At 36.1% G+C, this 25,373-nt stretch overlaps 2 protein-coding genes and 1 long non-coding RNA gene across 4 annotated transcripts; 1 reads left to right on the top strand and 2 right to left on the bottom strand.

The window, feature by feature from the left end:
- Positions 1-1,253: 1,253 nt before the first annotated feature.
- On the bottom strand, positions 1,254-2,835 carry LOC142639511 (F-box protein At3g07870-like). The gene is made up of 2 exons (XM_075813674.1): positions 2,666-2,835; positions 1,254-2,139 (listed from the first exon to the last, which is right to left on the bottom strand). The coding sequence occupies exons 1-2, from the start codon at positions 2,833-2,835 to the stop codon at positions 1,254-1,256; spliced, it is 1,056 nt and encodes a 351-aa protein (XP_075669789.1).
- A 3,341-nt stretch (positions 2,836-6,176) lies between these two features.
- LOC142639242 (replication factor C subunit 1-like) lies at positions 6,177-8,231 on the top strand. Its single transcript, XM_075813385.1, has 6 exons — positions 6,177-6,337; positions 6,452-6,641; positions 6,769-6,890; positions 6,979-7,186; positions 7,681-7,734; positions 7,965-8,231. The coding sequence occupies exons 2-6, from the start codon at positions 6,618-6,620 to the stop codon at positions 8,082-8,084; spliced, it is 528 nt and encodes a 175-aa protein (XP_075669500.1). The 5' UTR covers positions 6,177-6,337; positions 6,452-6,617; the 3' UTR covers positions 8,085-8,231.
- An 11,307-nt stretch (positions 8,232-19,538) lies between these two features.
- On the bottom strand, positions 19,539-24,493 carry LOC142639244 (uncharacterized). Of its 2 annotated transcripts, XR_012845148.1 has the most exons (5): positions 24,426-24,493; positions 24,300-24,341; positions 21,527-21,619; positions 21,330-21,401; positions 19,539-19,792 (listed from the first exon to the last, which is right to left on the bottom strand). It is a non-coding gene; the product is annotated as an uncharacterized LOC142639244 (long non-coding RNA). The 2 variants fall into 2 exon arrangements; XR_012845147.1 differs by having other exon boundaries at positions 24,300-24,441.
- Positions 24,494-25,373: the final 880 nt, after the last annotated feature.

Below are 25,373 nucleotides of genomic sequence, written 5' to 3'. Positions count from 1 at the left end.
GAGAAGTACCAAGAAGCAAATGCTGGTATGTTGGATCTCCCAATGTTGATGCCGTAGATGTAGCATGTGAATTCAACAAAAGCTGGAAAACTGATTTGAGGGTTGGCCACCATGACTGTCGAGATTATACCAATGGTAATAATTTATTTGTTATTTTAATATGTTTATGTGTGTGTGTGACTCTGTTCCTTTTTACAATATGCAATTGGGCTATCAGGAAGACTACTACGTCCATATAATCAAGTAGTTGAGTTTAGAATCACATCAGCATATTGGTTTAAGTTTAGATCATTCATTGAGATCCTAATTCTCTGTACTTTTCAACTTGTACCTTATATTTTTCATCATATTAATCTACTTTTGTCACTTGGAAGGCTTGATCGAATATCTCACTGGCCAAAAGGATGTGCTGGAGTGCTTGAGAAGAAGCAATGGTGGTCTGGGGTAAACTATCAACTTGCTTGGATATTTGACCATAAACAATGTTCCATCATTTCTTCAAGAATGTATAGCACACAAACCTGTACCATGTTCCTTCATAACGTATCCGGTCTCTCATTTCCTGTAGATATTTTGTGAAGTGTTATAGAGAAGTATACTTAGACACTTATACAACTCTATTTAAAAAATCAGATATAGGACAAAAGGAAACATTAATCTTATGCAGAAAAGAAACTCTTTCTCACCTCCCTCCCCACCAAAGCAAAAAAGTTCTATATCTGATTAGAAATTGAATTTGTCCTACAGAATGGTGGCATTCTTCATCATACTTAAAACTTCTGTTGCTTAAGTATGCTGCTCCATGAGACCAATGCTTTGGTTAAGTATGCTGTACCGTAAGGGTAAGCATTTTTTCCTTGGGCTATTGGTATTACATTTTCCAAATCCTTTTTGACAAAGAGCATTAAAAAATAAAAAGTGGTTTCTGCTCTCTTTCCTCGACTTGTAGAGAACAAGTTGAGTATCCATAACAATGCCCCAGATCATCAATCGATCTTTAGTTGTGAGTGTATTATGAATAACTCAAAGAAAGCATGTCTAGGGATTGTTTTAGAGAACCATAATAGCTTCCACCAAATCGGCTTGTCTTCCCTCCCAATCACCACCAAGCTCTACCAAGTCCTCTGACCTAGCAGGATACCAAATCCAAGAACCTTACTTGTCTAATCTTGTATGATTGTATCTGATTAACTAATTCCTTCTTGATTCTTTATATGATTAAAAGAATTACACACCTATAGTGCACATTGGAACTAAGGCCGTACTGAATTGATAGGTTTGACATGAGGAACTGCTTGGAAATGATACGGGAAGTCACCAAGATTTATTTTCTTGATCATCTTCTTGTTTGTGTCATATAAAAAGAGGCTCTGTTTTGCATATTCAATCAAAACCTTGCCGTTTGACAGGAGGAATAGAGGCCGAATAGATCCTAATGATAGACTTTTAGAGTTGATGGTGAATTCTTTAGTCCAGGACCCCTGTATTCCATAGTTCTTCATCAACCAAATATCAATATTGTTTTTATCAGTATGAACGGTCAAAGAAAGACACCCACCTAATAATAGTAAATGACTTTGTAGTATATCAAATCTGCAATTTGGGCTTGGAATCTGATAAAATCCTTCATCTTCCAAGTTGAAGGATATAATGAGTTGTGAGTAGCTTACCTTGGCTTGGCCTAACCAATGAAGAGCTCCATTAACCAATGCCTCACTAGGTTGCATCTGAAGCAAGAAAGGGTTATTTCTTTTAGTTCTCCAGGCATATGTTCCCAGAGTAAACACCTCAATAGTTTGGTCTAAAGATAGTTTGAAACGTCCAAAATCATAGCTTACACATTCTTGTTCAACAATTCTCACCACCTTGTATTCCTTGGTTCTTGGATGGAAGCCAAACCCATATGCCACCTTGAATTCCTTAAAGAAGGTGGGAGAATTAGGCAAATTTGTCAACTTAGCCGCAAGAATATTGTAAACGAAACCTTTGTTATGCATCATGATGTTATCAGATTCAATATAGGACAAGAACAGCAAACCATTGCAGTTTACGATAGCGTTAAACTTGTGATTTTGCAGCGGCACGTTGATATCCATGATATCCTTCCAGTGTTCATCGGGGTCGCTGAGATGACTACAGCTATTGACAATAAAAATATGGTCGTGTGGTGAACAAGTAGAAGAGCAATGGAGGATAAGGCACAAGTTGTTTTGGAAATCATGAAAGGCTTTTTGCAATTAAGGGAAGTGAGGATGCTTCAGCAATGCATTCCAGGACTTGGATACACGCTTGCAGTAGATGAGGGAGACAAACGGCAGTCGTGAAAAGATGTTTAGAGAGATCTCTGGTGGGAGAGAATCCATTATGAGAGAGAGAGAGATATTGTGATTTTAGGATTATATTAGAGGTTCTTAGGGTTTAAGGCTTTAAGAGAAAGGATTGAGATTTGAGGATTTTAGGGTTTAAGCGTGTTGTCCAAGCATCTTTTTTTTTTAAAAAAAAAAAGGGTTTAAGCGTGATGGCAATCATAGGGCTCTATTCTCTCTGCATGGCCTTTTTTTCTAAGCATACAAATTAAGGGACTTCTATATCTGCTAACGTCACGCCACATAAACAAATTAAAATAAAATAAAAAGATTAATTCTATTCAAGATAAAGCAAAGACAGGTTGGCCACAGATGAAGATATAGCTTTCATCACATTAACATTATCCCCTTCAATAACAAGTTCTGAAATTCTAGCATTAGTTGCAAACTCTATTGCTTTCCTACAGGCTAGCAACTTGGCTTCGTTGCTACTGCTCACTGATGGGCCTTTAGCAAACATGGCTGCCATCACTTCCTCTTGTCATTTCGGATAATTGCTTCGCACCTAGACCTGTGACTCTCCGAGAAGATACCTGCATCAAAATTTAGTTTGAAGACCGATAGAGGAGGTGGCTTCCAAACCTCGTTGATGGAGTGCACCACCAAAGCAACACTTAGCTGAACTTGTGATGCCCAATACTCCTCCAAATACTCAGCAGCTCTCTTGCTTAGCCAATTAGGATATCAAAGCTTACTCCCATGCAACAAATTGTTCCTTTGATTCCAGATGAACCATGATTGAATGAAGAATAATTCCAAATCCTGCAATGAGATTTTGTTAAGCAGATACTCAATGAGCTCAATCATGTCAGGTTGCCCATGGGAACATTTCTGTAGCTTTAATAAGCTTCCCGACCACACATCCTTTGCAACCTCATAAACCCACAAGGCATGTATAGCCGTTTCTAGAAATATGGTGCAGTTCAAGCATACATTGTCATCAACAATTCATCCGTGTTGGCAATATCTCAAGGCATGCCCTTCAACCAAAAACCTTGATCTTATTAGGAATTCTAAGTTTCCATAGAGCAATCTAGACTTGTTTTCCTGCATAGCCATTAGGGTTTTCAGTCCACCCTTCACTTCTTCGAACCTGCATATCCACTCTATATGCCGATTTTACCAAAAACAACCCCTTCTTATTTTTCATCCACATAATTGTATTTGGTACATCTCTATGGCTCAAAGGGATTTTGCAAATTGCCTCAGCATCTGCGATGAGGAACAAAGACATGAAAATGTCTCTTCTCCAGCAATGTAACTCCGGATCAATAAGGTCAGACACCAGTAGGCCCTCAGTTTCTTCTTTAGCCAGGAATAGGACTTTTTTTGTTGGATGATTTGGGATCCACCTATCCCAATGAACTCTTATGGAAGAACCTTTTCCAACCCTCCAACAGCAGCCAGTTTTAAGAATGGGGAGCGCCACCATTATGCTTCTCCAAACAAAGGAGCAATTAGGTGATTCAACAGCTTCAAGAAAATTAGACTGTGGGAAATATCTAGCCTTGAAGTACTTGTATAGTAATGAATCATCTTCTTGTAGCAATCTCCACCTTTGCTTAGCAAGCATTTCTTTTATACATAAGACAAGAACCCTAATCTTGGAACTTATATTTATAAAAAGAATAAAACGGTAACAAAACAACTTAAAACTCAGAAATTGAACATTCAAGAAATAATTTTTGTACTAATACACTATCAAAACATAACATGTTTTCCCATTAAAAAAAAAGACATAACATGTTTTCTACTATCTACTGCTAATAGGACATTCCATCGATTTGATACTTTCAAGCTTCAACAAGAGGAATTGCTTTGAATGAAGGGGGTAGGTTGTCATTTATTATCTTGCATAGCCTCTTCGTGTTTGCATCATAGGAAAACAAAGCAAATTTGTAATACTCGAATAGGTCCACTAAATGAAATCTCAGGTTTAATGGTGTATCCTTTAATCCAAGACTCCCTCACACCATAATTCTTTATTATAAATTACCTCTTTTTCTCATCAACTATGCAGAAATTTTCTTGCAGCTAAAATTACATCTTTTATCTGTTCCTCGCCCTCTTTGCTCTCCCTCTTGACTGTTCCCTTCAATCATTCCTTTTTGCTTTAGATATATGACTGTCCAGTGAACTGACTTTACAATCTTCCTCTTATGGCCTGTTTGCATCTAAAGTCAATTAGGCACTTAGACTTTTTCCTATTTCTCAAAAACTTTCTCATAATTTTCTTAACCAAGCTTCTTGTATATTAGATGAATATCTTTGGCTGATTCACCTAAGCCAATAATATTTTCCTTCCATAGGGAAAATTCACTTTTCAAGTCACCAAACATGAATCTTTTTCATTTAGATAAATTTAGAGATGCAGAAATTTCAAAACTAGCTTCAACATTTCTGATTGTGGCAGAACTTTTCTGCAGAAAGAGGGAGGTGGCAAAAGATAGCACTTGCTACCATATATATAGCATAAACTGGAAATGCAAACTTATTAGTAAATAATATGGGACAACAGAGTATTACTCATAGTTTTACTATTGAACAGGTTCTGCTGCAGGCTGGGGCCGGCAAGCTGATTCTGGTGTGGTTAAGGTAAGAGCAAGTAAGCTGAAGAAACATAGTCAATCTAACGTGTCAGGCTAAATTTATGATCAATTGAGTATTTCAAGGATTCAAACAGTAAGCCTTTCTGCTATTTGCTTTTACCAGCGAGAAGCCTTTTGATTCTTGGCGTATGGTTCCAGCTTACATTGATTGCGTAAAGATTAATACAAAATATCAGATTTGGAAAGAGTGTTCCAACTACTTGTTAAAGATGGGCTATCATTGACCCATGCTGTTGTAACTAAATAATTGAAATAGCCTTAATTGCTCACATGATCTGAAGTAAGTAATTATGTTGAGTGACTTATGATAATCTCTTGGTACTCCAATTGGTAGATCATTGAATCTCCTTTTTTCTTTTTCTTTTTCTTTTTCCCTAATAAAATTACGTTATAACTTATTAAAAAATTAAATTAGATTTTAACTGAACCTGTTTCTGATACGATTTATCTGAATCTTCTTTTGTCCTTTTCCCCCTTCTTTTTCTTGGGTCAATTAAATCTCTAATTGCTACCAAATCAGAACCCTACTTTTTCTAGGTTGATGAGCTTGTTATGGTTTCTCGATTGCTTGTTCTTCATTTTTTGTGTCTCTCTACAGACATGGGGCATTAAAAAGGACACCATTACTACTGGGCTATCACTTGAACCCCAACCTGGAGATTTTCTAATTAGCACACTCCAGCATATAGGTTGTACTTGGGGCAAATTTAGATGTAAATTCTATTATTTGGCATAATTTGATTGTTTCATTCCTAATGTTGTTGAATGAGAAGAATGTCAGGCTTTGTGTTCTGCATTAGTCCTAGACATTGCTGGTATCGAAGATCACATTTCTTGTATTTTCTTGAATGTGTGTGTGTGTGTGTGTGTGTGTGTGTGTGTTAAGGAGAATGTGATTCCAAAAAGGCATTTTTTTGCTCCATTGGACCGTTCAAATGTCCATTGGACTGTTCAAATGTTTATTATGGTGATTTTTAAAGATGAGATAATTGTGCACTGTCATTTGCTTATATTTTCTCCATTAATCTTGCTCGAGCTTGCAAGGAGAGCCTGATATTTTAGCATGTTGGAGGAAATGGGAGGCCGAATCAATTTTTAGTCTTTGGACATAGAAATGCTTATGATAGTGACTTAACCAAGTAGTTGTGTTATTCCTTTGTTTTCTCTTACTATGTTGGCAAATTGATTATTGTAGAAGATAGCATTGGCAACTCGTTGGCAACAAATGTATCTGGCAAAGGCTGGACCTTAGGGGTGTCCCCAGCTAAGCATAAAACTAAAACAGTTGCTAAGAGTGACTTAACATCGACGGAAAAATATAGGCCAAAGGTTCCAAATGATATTATTGGAAATCAGTCACTGGTATGTGTGTTAGTTCTCATTTTTCTGCCATTGCTTTTGGAACTAAATTTATATCTTCATTTATCTCAATTTGGAAAAAGAATTGAAAGGATTTAGTTATCGAAAGATGTGCAGGTTAAGCAACATCATGACTGGTTGACAAATTGGAACAAGCAATTTCTTGATACTGGAAATAAGAAAAAGGGAAAAAAAACAAAATGATTCTGGTGCCAAAAAAGCTGTTCTATTAAGTGGAACTCCTGGTATAGGAAAAACTACCTCTGCAAAGTTGGTTAGTCAGATGCTCGGTTTCCAAGCAATAGAGGTGGGGTAATTTTTTACCAAGATACACATTTCTATTGAGCATCTAGATCATGAGTTTCACCCCCAAGACATATAAATCAATGGTATGATTTTTCATTTGCCCTCATGATCTCCCTTATTTCGATTAGGTAAATGCTAGTGACAGTGGTGGGAAGGCTGATGCCAAAATTGAGAAAGGAATTGTTGGAAGCAATGCGAATTCTATAAAGGAACTTGTCAGCAATGAGGCCTTCAGTGTCAACATGGATCGGTTGGTCTTGCATTTATTAATATCTCACATAAGCGCATAGAATATGATTGTTTGAAATTTCTGCTAAAGTTTATTGTTGAAGTTGCAGATCAAAGCATCCAAAAACTGTGCTGATTATGGACGACATTGATGGGATGTCTGCTGGAGATAGGGGTGGAGTTGCTGACCTTATTGCTAGCATCAAGATTTCCAAAATTCCTATTATCTGCATTTGTAATGATCGATACAGTCAGAAACTAAAAAGTCTTGTGAACTACTGTTTGCTTCTCAGCTTTCGAAAACCTACGAAACAACAGGTTTTTGTTCTAATTTCTATAATTGTTTTTAGAGTACTTTTTTTTATGCATGAAATTTAACGTAGTTGTGATCTTGTCCTTTCATGTGGTATTTGCTGAATTGACCTTCTCTTGTTATTTGTTTATGTGATGAAGTTTAAATGACTAGAGTTAGTGCTTATGGTTAGAATATTCCCTTTGTGCTTTTTACACAGGCACACTTGTTGGCATTTCATAGTTTGCCATTGATACCCACATGAAACTTTTATCCGAGATTTGGATTAGTTTTGTTGATGCATCTCGAATAGCATTTAAGTATGGAACATAACAAATGGGAGGCCAGTGTGATCCTTGATATTGGGCATGCCTTGACTCTGTATGTGTGTGTGGGATGCATATGCCCATGTGATGGAAAATAAATTTTTGGTGTTCTAGCTTCTGCAATATTCGCTGTACATTTTAAGCCCACTACGGCCAATTGCCGAGTTACTAATGCCAAATTTGGTTTATGGTAGATGGCAAAGAGGTTAATGCAAGTTGCAACTGCAGAAGGGCTTCAAGTTAATCAGGTAAATACTCCATCAATGCTTTAATTTATATTTGTAATTGGTCATAGCTGCTTAAGTGAATGTTTATAGTGACTTATCAACAAAAAAAAAAAAAAGTTTATAGTGGTGAAGTGGATAGTTTTGCTGTTTTGTGACATGTAATATTTTATTTTTTGAGCCTTGTGAGTCTCCTTTTTATTAATTTTAAGCAATAATATATTCACTGAATTTTTCACTATTTATTGTTTTAGATTGCTCTTGAGGAACTTGCAGACAGAGTTAATGGAGATATGCGCATGGCAGTAAACCAGTTGCAGTATATGAGCCTCTCCATGTCAGTCATTAAATATGATGACATTAGGCCAATGTGATTCTTAGCAATGCAAATTGATATATTTGCACCTCATTGAGGGTGGCGTTGTTGATTCATATATTCCTGCTCATTGGTCAATTATCGGATTTCAGATTTTAATACTTATATTTTAGTAAAGGTGACAAGCGAGTAAATTCTTATTTCTTATGATTCCTTTTTAGTGAATGGAAGATTATTTTTAATCCCTTTGATAAACCAAAGAAGAAGAAGGGGGGGGGGGGGAAACATCGAGAGAATCTAGTTGAATTTGTTTTAGACGTGAAGGGTCTATTGAGATTGTGAAACATTCATGGTAAATTTTAATTGATACCATCATTAGAAGAAAAGTAATAATATGGATACTTATTATCAACATCTCTTTTTAAGAATAGGATGGTTCAAAATTTTGTGAAAATGAAAGGGGAAAATATGAAAAAGAAATCCTCAGTGAGTAAGTTGTGGACCTTGTGGTTATTGAAGGCATCAATTCTTTAGTATGCTTGGTATTTATTGGTGTTTTGAATGATAAAAATATAAAAAAGATAAAGAAAAAGAAATGTTGAATGTTGATCAGTTGATATACAATTCAATACATGCGAACATGAGTTTGCAACTATGTAGCATATTACTGTCTAAGTCAAACTCTCAATATTAAACAGAGCCATATTCAAAACTACTGCGACTTTGGCGTCGTAAAAATTCTCAGATGTAGCAAGTACTGTGTATTCATGGTGGGCAATACCAACTGTGTGATGTTTTTATTGAAGCAATTAAGACTTTGTCTGCTGGGAGTGATCCAAGGTTCGAGACTGACAGGAGTTAGAGAGAAATAATTGACTTTATCCATATGCTGATATGCATACCATTTGAGTTTAACTTGTTGAAATAGATGTGTACATTATGTGAGTTTAGACCATAATTTTCACCAAGCACTTATAATTCTTGCAAACACTAATACAAGTACACCTTTTCATAACATACTAACAACGAACAACAGGGGAAAAATGAGCAAGTGATTTCATATAAACTTAGCCAAAAGTAATGAACAATTCATCTTTAGATTTACAAAAGGTGCACGTACAATAGGATCATTTGCCAGGCATTAACAACAACATTTTGTATTGCACAAAACGTGTAGACATCAACAACAACGTTTAATGTTCGTAGGTAGAAATTTTTGAAAATCATCATTGCTTAAATCTGAGAAGTCTGAAATGTCATTTTCATCATTTAGCGCAGTAATTTCATTAATAGATTTCATGGCTCACTCTTGCGCCTTCCCCTTTAGATGCTTCCTAGCTTTTTGGATTGCATGAAAACGGTCTAGCCGCCTTTGCATTTGATTGTTCTCTTGTTCAAGGCGAGCAAGTATGTTGGCAGGTTCATCTCTAGGTAACTTGGCTGAGCGTGCCTTAGGAACTCGTAACCCATGCCATCGATAATACACCTCCAACTCACACCTCTTCTCGTATAGGGTTGACCATGGTGGTTCTGCTATGATGAACTCTATTGCGGTGGTATATGTACTTAGTTTTGTAGGTTTGCCGACCATGATGTGGCCAACGCTTCCAAGACTCTCGTACGTGTATATTGGCATATTAACGAAATCTCTCTTCTTTCCAACCCATTTCCCTCCATAGCGGTCTGTGTATGTTTGTAGTTGTTGATCTGCTGGAACTTGTGATAATTCATTTGTTGAAGTAGATTGAAACTTGTTTCTATGTGTACGAGATGATGTTGAGGCGTTGCGACTCATAGCTTACTCAACCTACAAAGTTAGTGGTGTAGGAATAAGAAAAGAATTGTGGTGCATTTATAACCTCATTCCAAATTTAACATATTCAGGCTTGTCATGTCAATACAGGCTGGAAAACCACGATACGAATTTTTTGTTCAAATGTTCCCAATGTCACAGTGAGATTCTCTTGTTCTGGGCAGTAGTTGCAGTGTACTGCCATGACTATTCAGCTGAACAGTATTCATGTGAAGAGTATTTAGCATGCTTGTGTTTCATCTGACATGAACTTGACAAGACAATACCGAGTTGTGTTAAATGCATCATAAACTTTTCAGGGGTCTTCTGCATCCTTGAAAACAGTGCATTGCAAAAGGATGCAGATTTGTGTATTGACGTGAGTGTGAATGATATGACTAGATAGGGTTCAACAGTGCCGAGCTATTGAGCAGCACATGTAGCACTGCAAACATCAGTGTAGCAATGGTGGACAGCTGACCCCCAAACTCGAGAATTTGTTTTAATAAATTTAGGTTTAGAATAAGGGCTCTCAACCTAAACCTGTTGTCTCCAATTATATATGTAAGTGCACAAAGATGGATCGAAATTGTCCAAAATGGACCAAAGTGGTCTGAATGGACCAAATTAGACCAATTAGAACCGAATGACTGAATAAGACCAAAGTAGACCAAATAGGACCAAAGTAGATTTCAAGGACCGAATTGGGACCAAATTAAACTGAATGGACCAAATGTCACAATGTCACAGTGGTCTCTCAACCTAAACCTGTTGTCTCCCATTATATATGTAAGTGCACAAAGATGGATCGAAATTGACCAAAATCGAGTCTCTAAAATTGACCGAATGACTGAATAAGACCAAAGTCGACCAAATAGGACCAAAGTAAATTTCAAGGACCGAATTGGGACCAAATTACACTAAACGGACCAAATGGACCACAGTAGACCGAATTAGATGTATTGGACTAGAGGAAACATGCTGAGTAAAAATTGAGTCTTAGAGACTCGAGTTTCTTCGGAAATTTTTTTTAATTTCCCAGTGGAACTCGAGTCTTTAAAACTCGATTTTCACTAGGCAAAATATTTTTTCCCCAACATAAGCACGCTCTGTTTCAGGCAGAGAGGCATGCCCTGTTTCAGTGATTATTGCCCAGTGGAACTCGAGTCTCTAAAACTCGATTTTTACTGGGCAAAATATTTTTTTTCCCAACATAAGGATGCTCTGTTTCAGGCAGAGAGGCATGCCCTGTTTCAGTGTTTATTGCCCAGTGGAACTTGAGTCTATAAAACTCGAGTTTCACTGGGCAAAATATTTTTTTTCCCAACATAAGCATGCTCTGTTTCAGGCAGAGAGGCATGCCCTGTTTCAGTGTTTATTTCCCAGCGGAACTCGAGTCTATAAAACTCGAGTTTCACTGGGCAAAATATTTTTTTTTCCCAACATAAGCATGCTCTGTTTCAGGCAGAGAGGCATGCCCTGTTTCAGTGTTTATTGCCCAGTGGAACTCGAGTCTCTAAAACTCGAGTTTCACTGGGCAAAATATTTTTTTTCCCAACATAAGCATGCTTTGTTTCAGGCAGAGAGGCATGCCCTGTTTCAGTGTTTATTGCCCAGTGGAACTCGAGTCTCTAAAACTTGAGTTTTACTGGGAATTTTTTCCCCCCAACAGAAACATGCTCTGTTTCAGGCAGAGAGCAATGCTCTGTCCCCCCCCCCCCAAACATGTAGCAAACCAAAAATTGAAATGTGTGCACACACCTGCTGGGAAACATAGATAGAGAAGCTAAGAATGTAATTCACAAATACTCATTGAGAGGTAGACAAGTTGAGAATGTAAATGCACTTAAATTACATCAAAAGGTGTTCTCATTAGGCACCAAACTAAAGAAATTGTTACGCTCTTTGCATAACCATAGTTTTACAATGTAAATGCACTCAAATCACAACAAAAGTCATTCTCAATATATCACCATTCTAAACATGTCCAACCACGCTTAATTTGCAATTCTAACCATACTACTCAAATCACAATCTTCATAGAGGTACATTGGATAGAGAATTACAAGTACATTCAACAAAAATCAAAAAGTTCACATAGAGCCAATACAACGTAGTCACTTTTCCTAAGATCAGCGGTCCGCATGACAAAAACGTCGTCCATGCAAGCATGCCTGAAAAACGTAGAGTATTTACGTTAGGAGACAAGATAGTAAACATTAGGTAAACATCGAATGAACAACAATTATTTAACCGATGCATAAATTTTTGCCATCTACCTACCTAGTGTGGAACATGGCCGCTTGTGGAAGCGCCACGGGACTGCGGACATTTTCTACGGTTATGCTCGGAAGCATGACACAGTCCACATGTTTGCTTGGGTTGACTCTCTATCAAATCTGTGTCCTCCCTCCGCCATCCCGGTTCTCGATCCTTGTTCCTCACTCCATCCATCTCGTTCCTTATTCTTGACTTCACTGGTCGACCTTTGGCTCGCAACAATGCCGGATTAGGCAACCACTTTGGCCCCATGGGATCCCTCCATAATGATTGTGACTTAGGAACCACAAATGCATGCTCATAAGTGTTAAGGGCATGGTTCAAACCATAACATGAGTGAATATACGTGGTCGAATCAATATATAAATAGTCACATACTTTAATTACATGTGAACACGGGTATTTTGCCATTTCCCACAACTGCATGTTTTTTCCCATAACCGAACTTCGTAACTGTGGTTTCCCCCTCCTACGCTACACGTGTTGAGTTGGGTAACTACTTGAAATATCAGCTCTTCATTGCTAAATGGCTTGAGATAGTGTTTATCAGATTTACGCTTATTTCCATCCCACGTGGATAAGGCATATTCACTCCATTTCTTACCCTCTGACAACTCATAATGGTATTCTTTGTGCCGGTCGTGGAAATATTGAACAAGTTTGTTCCAAGTGAACTCAACTAATGCGGCAATAGGAAGGCCCCGTGCACTTTTCAGTACACCATTGAAACACTCTGATATATTGGTTGTCATTGCCCCAAAACGTCTCCCACCATCGTGTGACTGGGTCCACATATCCACAGACTCGCTCATTAGGTATGTGTATGGAAGATAATCTTGATTCTTTTCCTTTACATCCCTCCCCGTCACCTTCTTCTTCTTCCTAATGGCCTCAATTTCCACCTGCTTAATGGACTCCATTATAGTAGCAAATTTAACTACCTAACTAGCATATCTCGCTTTCAACGCCGCTGACTTTAGAGTCGAGTTCTGAAAATGAGTGTTGAAGTTGCTAGCAACATGTCGAAGGCAATATCTATGAAATACCCCTGCTTTTCCATCATCCCTTCTAGGCTAGTTTGCAATGGCGTTTTTGATACCAAGATGTCGGTCAGAAATTATGCAAATGCCTTCGTCAGGTATCAAGTGGCCAATCGTTTCTCTGAGGCATAGTAAAAACCACCTCCAACTAGACCCTGACTCACAATCCACAACAGCAAAGGCAAGAGGGAATACCTTGTTGTTAGCATCGGTTGCCATTGTGACCAACAACTTTCCCTGATATTTACCATACAGATGGATCACATCAATACTGATAATCGGCTTGCAGTATTTGAATCCTGATATGCATGGATCGAAAGACCAAAACACATAATGCAACAATACGGTGTGATCTTCATCGGTGGGTGTGACACGATAGCAAAACTGGGTAGTCGGGTCCTGATCAATATATGCCATTAGCAACTTTTGCAGCTTTTGGTAAGACTCTTCCCAATCTCCAAACATAAACGCAATCGCCTTTTGTTTCGCATCCGATACCTTGTAGTAAGAAGGCTTATGGCCATTATATTTCGACTCTATCAGAGATCTGAAATGCTTAATTTGAGTAGTGTGATCCTCACGTAACTTGTTATGGATTTATGATGCAATAAAATTACAACTCATCATTCTACCATCATTTCGCACCCCAGACGGTATACACGTGTAAGGACCCACATACACGGTGACCATCCATAGATTTTGGAGCTCGGGCTTCATAACTGCGTAGACATACCACTTGCATGACTCATGCACGCATTTTGCACAAAGATTTTTCCTCGTCGACCTAGTGATCTTAAAGTGTTTGTTTTTCTTGAGGGCACAAATTGTTAATTCGCACTTCACCTCCACTTTACTGGCAAAAGTCAACCCTTTGCACAAATTCATCCCCTCTCTCCAAGTAGACACAAATGACATCTCAATATGCGAAGGATCAACCATATTTTCCCAAGTATTTGCAGAGAATGACAACGCTGGAGGTGCGTAGGCAGGGATTGTGTTTGTAATGTTTTGGACACTAATAACATTGTCTGCATCAGGTTCACCACCGTCCAATGTCTCATCGTCATCAATGTCCCTCTCAAAGTCCTCAAAGTCTCGAAAGTCCCATCTGTCATTCATGTCTTCATAGTCATCTTTATCGGCAAAATCTTCACCGTTAATGGCAAGATTCTCATCAACATAGTCGTCATCATCATCGTCATCATCATTGTTAACGACAGTAGTCTCATCAACATAGTCGTTGTCGTCATCATCATTGTTAACGGCAGTAATCTCATCAACATAGCCGTCGTCGTCGTTGTCATCATCATCATCATCATCATCATCACCATCGGCATGAACATCATCATCCTCTACATGTGTAGAATACTCATATTGAGCATCTGGAATCGCAACTTGTAAGCTTGTGGTTGTTTGTTAGATATCCTCTTGCCATACTGCACACGGCTCCAACTGTATGTACAACTCAATGTTACTTACTTTAGCTATACTCTCCAACTTGTCAAACATGATCTTTACATGTTTGTCTTTTTCTATCACCATATACTTGTAATTAATCCGGTGCTTCATGATTTCATTTGGCATACGATAAGTAATTTGCATGTTGTATGCATCAGGATTCTTACACAACTCTTCCATGACAAACATCTTCAATTCGTCAACAATCTTCAACCTACGATCAATTTGGGTATAATAGGTCTTCATACCTAGCCCCTCAAATGGCAATCCCTTGTTCGCATTGGGATTCTTAAGCGGACCACCGTGGTATATGATTATAACAATATCAGGCATTGTGAACCTGTTCAAGTCAAGTACTATGTTAGTTAAATCACATAGTCGTAAAGTGGGGGAAAAAAGTAATGCAATCTTAAGGCTGAATATATTCAAGCCTGATTATAGAGTGCCCCATTTCCCATTGTTCAAGTCAAGTACTATGTTAGTTAAATCACATAGTCGTAAAATTTTGATAACAAAAACTATGCAAATAAATACTCAAAAAATTAACACTAACAAAACAAAATAAATTAACTATCTAACAAATAAATGGTAAAACTCTTTAACCCACACCCATAGACAACATACCCAACTACAATGACAATCAAATTATGCAAACCCTTACTTGAGATATGAATTTGCTGAGAGGGAAGAGCAATGAGAGTGGACAATGTGGTTTTGTGAGAGTGAGAGGCAATGTGGTGTGAGAGAGTTAGTGAGGCTGAGAGGAGCTCTGTTTTTAGGTTTTCTCTGTGAGTGTTAATGTGAGAGAGTCTCTGTGAGTTAACATGCCACGGGCTATGTTTTAATATATTGTCCAGTGGAACTCAAGTCTATAAGACTCGAGATCTATTAATTTGTCCAGTGGAACTCGAGTCTTATAGACTCGAGTTCCATGCGTAGGATAAGATATTTAAAAAATAAGCATTAGTTGAACTCGAGTTTTATAGACTCGATTTTTATGTCATGTAAAACGAGTTTTTAAGACTTGAGATCCAGGTGGCATTTTGTCCAACTCAGCGAGTGCAAAGCGAGCATAAAACAAGTTTCTGAGACTCGAGTTTTTATGTATATCTCGAGTTTCAAAAACTCGAGTTGTTAGTTTCCTTTATACTTTCAAACAATGCCTAACTTACTATATTGATGCCATCCACACCGCTAATCTGCACATTCCCCCCAACTTGACCCGTTTTGCAAGGCCTTTTGTTTTTAAACGAAATCTCTTTGTCAATAAGTAGAATAGATGTATTCCCATTTGATAATACAATATCTGGAGCACTTCAACTCGACCTATGTTTGTACTTAGTAGCAAAAAAATTAATTCACAGTCAATCCCAAGACCAAAAAGGGAGGAGGGTTCCAGAGGTTGATTTCTAATGTAAAATTTAGTTATGTTATTATGAATGCATCCATTATATATACGTATTGGGATGTCCCTTACTAATGACATGCTGCTTCAAACCTTGAATTTACTTAAAAGTGGGAATGTTTAGCCAGGGCATTCCTAGCTAGTGACTTGGCTTGTATATTTTTAGACATGTAAAGACTTGCTATATGTATTATGAACATATTTTATGTGTGTGTATTTAGCTTAGCTTCCCTTGAAAATACTTTCTGGCTCCACCACCATGTGGGAGCTTCAAGTTTTTTTTCTAAGAGAGTTTCAACTTACGATGTTTGCTCTTGATGATAGCTCTTTATCATCAGACCAAGACAACAATCAGTTTTTAGTATAGATGGTGATTAAACCCCATATCTCTTATAAAATCATTAGAGACTTTATTACTTGAGCTAACTAGAACCCACTAGGAGCTTCAAGTTGAATGCTAGGAATATGCCATCGTGGGATGGAACAAACTTGGGTATGCTGCTCCATTAAGGCATCAACCACGTACAACATGTGCTCAGATCTTCCCGTGACAAACCCTTGCAAAGAACTATTTGGGAACTCGAGGAGAGAGAAAAGAAGAAAAAAAAGCAATGATTAAAAAATAATTATTATTTGATATGTTAATGAACATTACCTTAATAAGTGTATTGAGGTACTACTATTCATTATTAAAACTTTTGGATAAGTTGTCGAGGATGATGGAGGGTGGGGCAATTATCATTACCATAACTCTTCAAGTGGAAAAGTTTTTTTTTTTTTTTTTCATAATTTTATTTTATTGGATGCCAAGTGAGGAAGGTTGCAAAAGACTAATTAGGCCAGGAAACCAAAAACAAGACCAAAAATTAATTATATTCTAAATCACCCACATGCTCCGTGAGCTCTCCCCGCATTTCAAGGTCTAGATTATATATACGCATGCGCGCGACATGTTACAATTAGGATCTTACATTCCATTAAAAAAAATTAAACTTTGACGCGTAGTGTTGTGAGGTGACTAAAGGATAACAAATGCTGAAGGTTTGAATATTGATATATGATTCTGTTTTCCTTAAATGGGTCCATTATTTCTTGTTCTTGGAAAGTAGTTTTGTTAAAACAATTAAAGTGAATATCTTGGGGCAACTTCTTCCATCCAAAAGGAGAATGAAAAATACTGATTTAGACCCCATGACTTGAACTATCAATTGATTGATTCAATTCTTAATCAAGATTATATAATCTTGATTAAGAGTCAATTTTTTATCAAAGGCCGTTTTGGTTTGGTTAAGGAAATGATATATTTCGGTACCGGTTAATACTGGTATACCATTTCATATTAGTACTATTTTTATAAATATATATAATTAAATGTAATTAAAGTTATTTTTATTGACATATAAAATAAATAATTTAAATATTATATAATTATATACTATACTTCTATAGAAAATAAACTTTTATAAAACTAATCTACTATTTTAGTAATTATTGAATTAGTTAATATAATTTGGTTTTTATTATATTCCATACTATACGATTTTTTTTTGCTAGGCATACTACATATTATACATACTAAATTACTAATATATTAGCCCAAGCCATCCTGAAAAAAATAAAAAGCCCAAGCTCAACATAATTAATATGTTTTTCCCTCTTCCTTCTAAAAAAGAAATATTTGTTTTTCCCTCTTCCTGGTTCTTTCTCCCCACCTTTAAAAAAAGATTTAATTTAATTTTCTTTACTTTGTTATGCTCCACACGTTACAGCCTGGATTCCAATTTTCCATGTTCTTATTCACCACTGAATTCACATAGTTTTTGATACAGTCTTATCTCTTTTTCACACTTTATTTACTCATTTCCTACTTTCAAATTTTGTCTTTTCGAATACCTTCTACGCTCCATTACAGAGCTCTCTCTCTCTCTCTCTCTCTCTCTCTCTCTCTCTCTCTCTCTCTCTCTCTCTCTCTCTCCCCATTTATAGCATCAATAACTTGCAACCTCAATGAATAACCGGTGCTGCCAATCACCTTCAGTTAGAAATTGTGAGGAGAGAGAAAAAAGTGTTTCATCATATATCCATTTATTGGCCGAAATTCGGTATTTGCTCTAATAAGGCCGAAACAACTCTGGTATGATCGATATATAGTCCGGTACAAAATACCAGTATTTCTATACCGGTCTAAACTCCGATACGATAAATTCGGGCTATACCGGCTGATATGACACGATATTGACTTCATTACTCAAAACACAATTAAATTATATATAGATAAAATAATGAAGAACAAACACATTCACAATTACCTAAAGAGAGTATGTATATTCACGAAATAAAAAACTTATGATAGGCCAAAAATGTATTGACCCCTTGTGATGAATTAACCAATTAATTAGCCAAGTGAATTAATTTGGTTCAATTACATACAATGACCGTGGTAACACAAACAAATCACTAAATAACTAAAATGCAACGGAAAATAAATTGACATAGTGATTTGTTTACGAATGGAGAAAACCTTCGAGGCAAAAACCCCACTGAGTGATTTTAAGGTCACCACTCCCGATAATCCACTATTATCCAAACAAGCGGTTATAAGTAAAGGAATCCCAGTACCTTATACCAACTCACAGTTGAATCCTTATCCCAATACCCACACTACAAAAAAATGGGGCTATCCCAGCGTTTTTAAAACCGCTGGGATAGCCCCAAAAAGCGCTGGGATAGGGTGAAAATTCCTATCCCGGCGTTTTTTTTCCCGACGCTTCAAACCGCCGCGCAGTGATAGTCGGTATAGGGTCGCTGGACCTGTACCAGCGCTTTTCAAAAGCGTCGGAAAAGGACATGCCCTATACCAGCGCTTTTTAAAGCACTGGTATAGGCCTTTTAAATTATATTCATTTAAGACCTATTCCAGCGCTTTTTAAAGTGCTGGAATAGGTAATGCCTATGCCAGCGCTTTCAAAAGCGCTGGCATAGGTCTTGAATAAATATAATTTAAAAGACCTATACCCGCGCTTTTGAAAAGGCTGGCATAGGCAGCACCTATTCCAGCGTTCTTCAAAACGCTGGCATAGGTCTTCAATGAATATAATTAAAAAGACCCTATTGCAGCGCTTTTCAAAGCGCTGCTACAGGGCATTTTTTTTAAAAAAAATTTAATTTTATAGCACCTGAAATGTACCTACAATACATATTTTATAAAACCTGTAATGAACCACAATTCATATTTTCCAATAGCAAATACAATACCACATTAAACCAACAAACTAAATATATTTAATTACACCATATCAATAATTACATCCCAAATGTCTAGAATGTTATACACAAAATAATACATTCCAAGTGTCTAGAATGTTATGAGGTGCACCTACACTACAATTTCACCATTGCACATTGAGTTTAAAAAACAAAAAACACTCCTAATAGAAAATACTCCACCTTTTCTCTCCATTTCTCTCCATGCAAGCCACCCGCTTACTCCTAAACAACAACCCACCACTACTATATGTATTTACTTAGACAAAATATGAGAAATTGACAACAAATTGAACAACAACCTCACAAACCATAACTAATAACCCCATAAGGTTCAATATACGGCATTGCATATTTGTCAATATCAACCTCACAAACCATAACTAATAACCCCATAATCACATATATCTTTACAATAAGCCCATCATCGTCTTAGTAGCTCCTAAAATTTCTATTGATGAATCACAAACTGAATCACTTAAATGACTTACCATTTGTTAAGAACAGAAAGGGTACCTTCAAAGCACCTGCAATGGAAATCAACCGAGTTAGATACAACAACAGAATAAAAAGAAACATTATTCATTAAGACTGGCAACCATAATAGCATAATTACCATTCCCAAAACCAGAAACTAAAACATTCTTTGTATAACCATCCTTCCTTACTCTTTCACAGTTCTCATTTCACAACAATTTCAGCATAGGTAAGTTTAATTTCCCAAATTTTTCAAAACACACACACACACACACACAAACACACACACACAAAACACTAAACATGTGTCATGAATTCTATTTTCCCCTCCTTTTCTACTCAATTTTCCCAGCAACCAAACAAAGTTAGTTCTATAGAAAATTCACAATTCACTTAAACACACGCATAGAGTCAAAAAGGTTTAAAAGGGAGGATGAAATGTTTGAGAAAGTGTAACAATAAGTTAAGAAAATTAATAAGAAAAAAAATAGTTAAAAGCGGGAAAGATAGAGTTGGAAGTAAGTAGATGATTTGCATAGATAAATACAATACAATGCAGTAATGCACCAACTAACTTAATGTGATTTTCAAAATAATAAATTTGGGATTACCTGAATGTCCCTAGCCCAATCTATAGGATCACTGACAACAATATAAAGACAAGTGGATAAGATTAGGTGATGTAGAGGTACCACACCCCTCAAGCAGCCTATTTGAGAGGGGCAGCTAAGTGGGTATGTCACCTCCCCCCCACCCCACTTGTCAAAATACCCCCACTCCCTTTGGAAAATTCAAGTACAAAAATTCCCTTCTCTTTTTTTAGGCATTTCTCCCTCTCTCTTTCCCCTTTACAAAACCCCTCTAAAACTGAAACTCCAACCCCTTTTCCTCCACTTTTCCACTATCAAGAACCCATAGGAAGCTTCTAATGCCCTTTGTAAATGTGAGATGGTGTAATTTCTTTCATAGCCACACCATCCTCATTTTTATGTTGTACATGAATACTTAAACAATAGCTACCTATATAACTCATTGATGGAAGGAGTGTTAAAAAAATCTAAAATTTAAATTGAAGGAGTCCCTAGTCTAGCCTAAAAGAAGGTTGGGTTCTCCTTCAAAGAGTTTTCTATAACGAAACAAGAAATATTGTTATCCAAGTTTGCATTACAACCCAAAAGAACTATTCCAATCACAATATAAGGTTTTTATAGTTGTTTATAAGGCCATACAACGATGGGATACTTGGTTGGCTTTGATACCATTAAGGGGGAGTTTGAATCCACACGTGAATGGAAATGTTAGAATTATAGTTAAATGATTAAATTCACCAATTCCTAACAACTTAAGTTTTTGAGACAAGTGGTAATTTAACAAGAATGACTGCAAAGGAGCACGCAGTCACTGTTGCTCAGCTAAAGCTACAAACAAGCAAAACATGCCTCCATCCAAAATAATAAAATAAAATAAAATAAGCATCTCCCAGCTGTCATAAACCATCATGCATGCTTGCTACAACAAATTACAAAATACCAAGGGCTACAGTTATCATCAGTTAAACAAAACTTAGGGGGATAAAGAAGAATCTACCTAAACCAATACAACATTGAGTTTGTTGACATACAATCGTTCAATTCGAAAAGAGGCCTCATTACTAGAAAGCTGTGCAAGAAAAATTAAAAGGTAAGAATAAATATTGTTGTGAAAGCATGTGATGCCAACAGAAAAGACACAAACTAACAAAACTCCTCTCCTGGGGAGAAAAAATATCACTATATGAGCTGCACCTGCACAATGACATCAGATATGTAATTTTACATTACATCTCGCTATTCCACAGGCAATGCATTCCACCGATACTTAATAACCCTTTCTAGGACCTGGAATAGAAGCACAAAAATACATACTTTGATCAGCATTCAGAATAATAATTGCAAATTCGAAGAAATATTCTAACACCTTTTCGAACAGAAATTCAAGAGGAAATATTCTCTCTCAAGTAGAATGTAGTAGTTTTTTAGAAACAAAAACTAAAACCATTACTTATCCAGTTAAATGCATATGCAACAAATTAAAAACATCGATTCAATTGTGCCAAGAGTCACTAAGTAGATGATATAAAGACACAGAAGTGATCCTAGAATCATCAACATCAACAATTAAGCCTGTATAGGCTCTACAAAAACTTTATATGAGATCTTATTTCCCCATGTGGGCTTGCAAGACCAATCTGTACATGTGTCAAAAGGCCTTTTTGCCAAGAGAAGAGTCAAAGATCTTGAGTCCAAGGTTAACATTTTGAACATCTAAGATGCCTTTTTTAAGTATTTTTATCATGCACAAGGACTGTGTAATCTTTTTGGATTTAGGCAAGCCTATGAGCTATTTCATTTAGCTGCATACACTATATGTGAAATTCAAATGCATAAATCTGATAGACCTAATAGCAATTTATTTCCAAGCAAATGGCATACATTATTTTCCATGAAGCTTGACCCATCAAATAAATTTACAGGTAGATACAAACACACATTACTGATATTGATCCTTGACCCCATCCCCACGCCTTTATTTATGAGGAGAGGTGCCATTTGGTCCAAGGCCCATATGTCACATCACACAGAAAAATTATAAGATAAAGTTTTACAAAACTACCAACGTATGTAAGAAAAATACTGATGAAGCACTACTCCATGTGCATAAGGAATCCATTGATAGGTTTTGGAAAGATTGAACACAGATGCAACAACAAAATTGAAGAATAGAAAATGAAAGATTAAAAAATACCTAGACACCTAGTGTTGGTTAAAGTTAAAACCAGACCATTGAAAAATTTCCATGAGATATTTCATTAATCAATTAAACTGTATAATAAAACTGAACCCAGGGTTCCTTAAATAGAGTTGCAATCTTCTTATCCTAGTAGGAATAGAAAATAATTTTACTACCCTAGTAAGAAAAGGAATTAAACTCCTAAGCCAAATAGGAAAAGAAAATAAACCAATTAAATAAATAAATCCTAAACATTTAATTAATCAGGCTTAGGTCTTAAGGCCCAATTAGTAGCAAGCTCCATCCATAATGCTGCAGGTGGAGTCGTCTACTCACTCTTTTTTTAATAGATACGAAAGAATTTCAAACCTATGGCATCCTGTAAACAAACTTTCAAAGAAGTTCATATAATAGTGGGGAAATGTCAACTTTTATTAAACATATAAGTTAAATTATGCAGCCAAGTTTAGTAGGCATTGTGCTATTGGGCTATTTCTCTGGGATGGGTTAGCATATGTGGATATTTCACTAAAAGTTCCACCATTCTAGAGATGATTAACATGTGGCAGTGGCCTACACTGCTTTTTTTCTTTTTTCTTTTCTTTTTTTAACTCCGAATTCAAAGGTGATAATTGATGGTAATTGCATGGTGCGTGCAATAGCCCTAACCATATTGATCCAAACCCTAAATCAAAACCTACCTAAGCAGTTTTACCATAGTTTTTATAGAGTTAGAGGACAAGGGATGAAATTTAAGTCTTAAGTTAAAATAAAATCTTGTATAAATAAAACAAAATAAAAGTAAAAAACTTAACAAAACTAGTATTTCAAAATTTGAAATCAAGTAAAAAATTGAAACTTGGAAATATATCTGCCTTACTTCTCAAGTGATTGCAAAGGAGGCAGACTTGCTTGCTGCTGTAAGCAACTACAATATAGGCTCCAGTTCTTCTAGATCTTTTGGAAAGAATGAAAAAGAATTCCAGACTATGATATAAAAATTCCAAGCATATTTAATTAAAACCAAACACAAATACCAGCACCATTCTAACGCAGTCATTAATAAAACAAAGCCACCGCCATTTCGAAGTATCTCAATATTAACTTCAAGATAATTCATATAACATCACCCATGGGCTTTGTTTTTTTTAGCTGTGTGCTTGAGATGTGTATGCATGAAGCAACACACATAAATTTAAGGTAGCCAGTATTGTCAAGGAGTAAAATACTGTGCTCATTTTATGGATTTCATATTGCCGATTAGTTTAATTAATATGCTTAAATCATACCTACTGACCAAGGTTTGGCTTCAAATTGTGTGAAAAACAAAATAAGAAATGGGTGTCATAAAGCATGCAAGTATATATTATTTCCTCATTGGCTTGATGTGCCGCAGGTTGGAAATAAAATAGGCAAACACTAGTGAAATTAATTGAGCTTAACCAACTTTGTATAGCAAGTGACAACTTTATTTACTCGTTTGGTATGAGAAAAAGACATGGATTAATAAATTAAAACTGTGTGGTAGCTTCGTATTGCATTAATATTTAATAAAAAGGCTGATTCTAGCGTAGGAGTTTTCAAACATCTAAATTTTAAGAAATTAAACAAATTGACACCTGTGGTTGTGACAGAAGCATAAATAAGTATATAAATATAAAAGTAGTAGTTATAAGAAGTGTGTGATAGTGGGGAATTTATGCTAGGATGAGCCAACAGAGTTTGGGTAGAGTCATCTAAACGTTGAATAGGTAAACATATTGTACAAGTATTAAAGAAGAGACTAACCAGTGCGGCAGTGCCTGTTGGCGTTTGGTACAGTTCTTTGCCCTGTCAAAAAAGCATCTCTTCCAAATTGGAAAAAAAAAAAAAGAAGGCAAATCACCAACAACAAAAAAAAAAAAAAAAAAAAACCTTGGGATGGCGGCGACACCAAGCTGACGGGGTTTCCAAGCTCCAGTGACGAATCCGGTGAGTTGTGTGTGCGATCGGGTGGTGGAGTGATCGGAATAGATTAATCTAGAAACGAGTAGAGAGAGAGAGAGAGGTTTGCTTGTGAGAGATGAGAAAATAATGAGGCGGCTGAAGTGAGAAATGTAGAGATTAGGGTTTTTTTTTTTTTTTTTTTTTAAGTTATTGTATAAAACGACGTAGTTTTATGTTATAAAGAGAGAAAAAAAAAATTAAATGTGTTTATTAGGGTTCGAACTTGGGCAACATATTACTCCACGCTTGGCTTACCACTAAACTACTAGTACTCTTCTTTAAGCATTTTATACATAATAATATTTAATACATATCGAGTTTTTTTTGGAGATATTATTCATTATTAAAAATAATTGATGTTTTAAAAAGTAATACGTAAATAAATAAATTATAAAAAAAAAAACTTCAAAAAAAATTGTTGACAAAGACACCCCTCAAACCAAAAAAAAAAAGAAAAGAAAAGAAAAAAGTGATGATAATAAGTAATTTATAGTGTGTTTTTTTCCTCAAAATACTTTGGTAGATTATTTTTTATTTTGATAATTCAATTGTTACAACAAACTAAAGGAGAGATTTAAATTATAATTCTCCTCATAAAAGAGACTAATTAATATCACCAAATTATGAAAAATTATTAAGTGTTCTCTAAATAAAACGACTTTGTGCTCTCTTATTTTACATTAGTAAAAATAATTATTACATAAAAATAAGAAATACCATATGAATATATCACTATATTCTTAAAATATTGAATAATCACTATTAAATTATAATTCTCCTTGTAAAAGAGACTAACTAATATCACCAAATTATGAAACTCATTTACTCATTAAAACCCATTTAACTAATTGCTTCTAACCCAAACCCAACTCAACC

Source organism: Castanea sativa, chromosome 6 (assembly GCF_040712315.1).
Source record: "Castanea sativa cultivar Marrone di Chiusa Pesio chromosome 6, ASM4071231v1".
Taxonomy (NCBI): Eukaryota; Viridiplantae; Streptophyta; class Magnoliopsida; order Fagales; family Fagaceae; genus Castanea; species Castanea sativa.
The sequence above is the reverse complement of the archived record's forward strand: the minus strand, read 5'-3'. Positions and strand labels throughout refer to the sequence as shown.

Excerpts from the sequence above, each read along its gene's own strand:
- LOC142639242 (XM_075813385.1), top strand. The coding sequence starts at position 6,618 with ATGCTCGGTTTCCAAGCAATAGAG. Across the intron at positions 6,642-6,768 it reads TCGGTTTCCAAGCAATAGAG|GTAAATGCTAGTGACAGTGG; the intron begins GTGGGGTAATTT and ends TATTTCGATTAG. Across the intron at positions 7,187-7,680 it reads GAAAACCTACGAAACAACAG|ATGGCAAAGAGGTTAATGCA; the intron begins GTTTTTGTTCTA and ends GGTTTATGGTAG.
- LOC142639511 (XM_075813674.1), bottom strand. The coding sequence starts at position 2,835 with ATGGCAGCCATGTTTGCTAAAGGCCCATCAGTGAGCAGTAGCAACGAA. Across the intron at positions 2,140-2,665 it reads TCTTCATCTGTGGCCAACCT|CTGTAGTCATCTCAGCGACC; the intron begins GTCTTTGCTTTA and ends TATTGTCAATAG.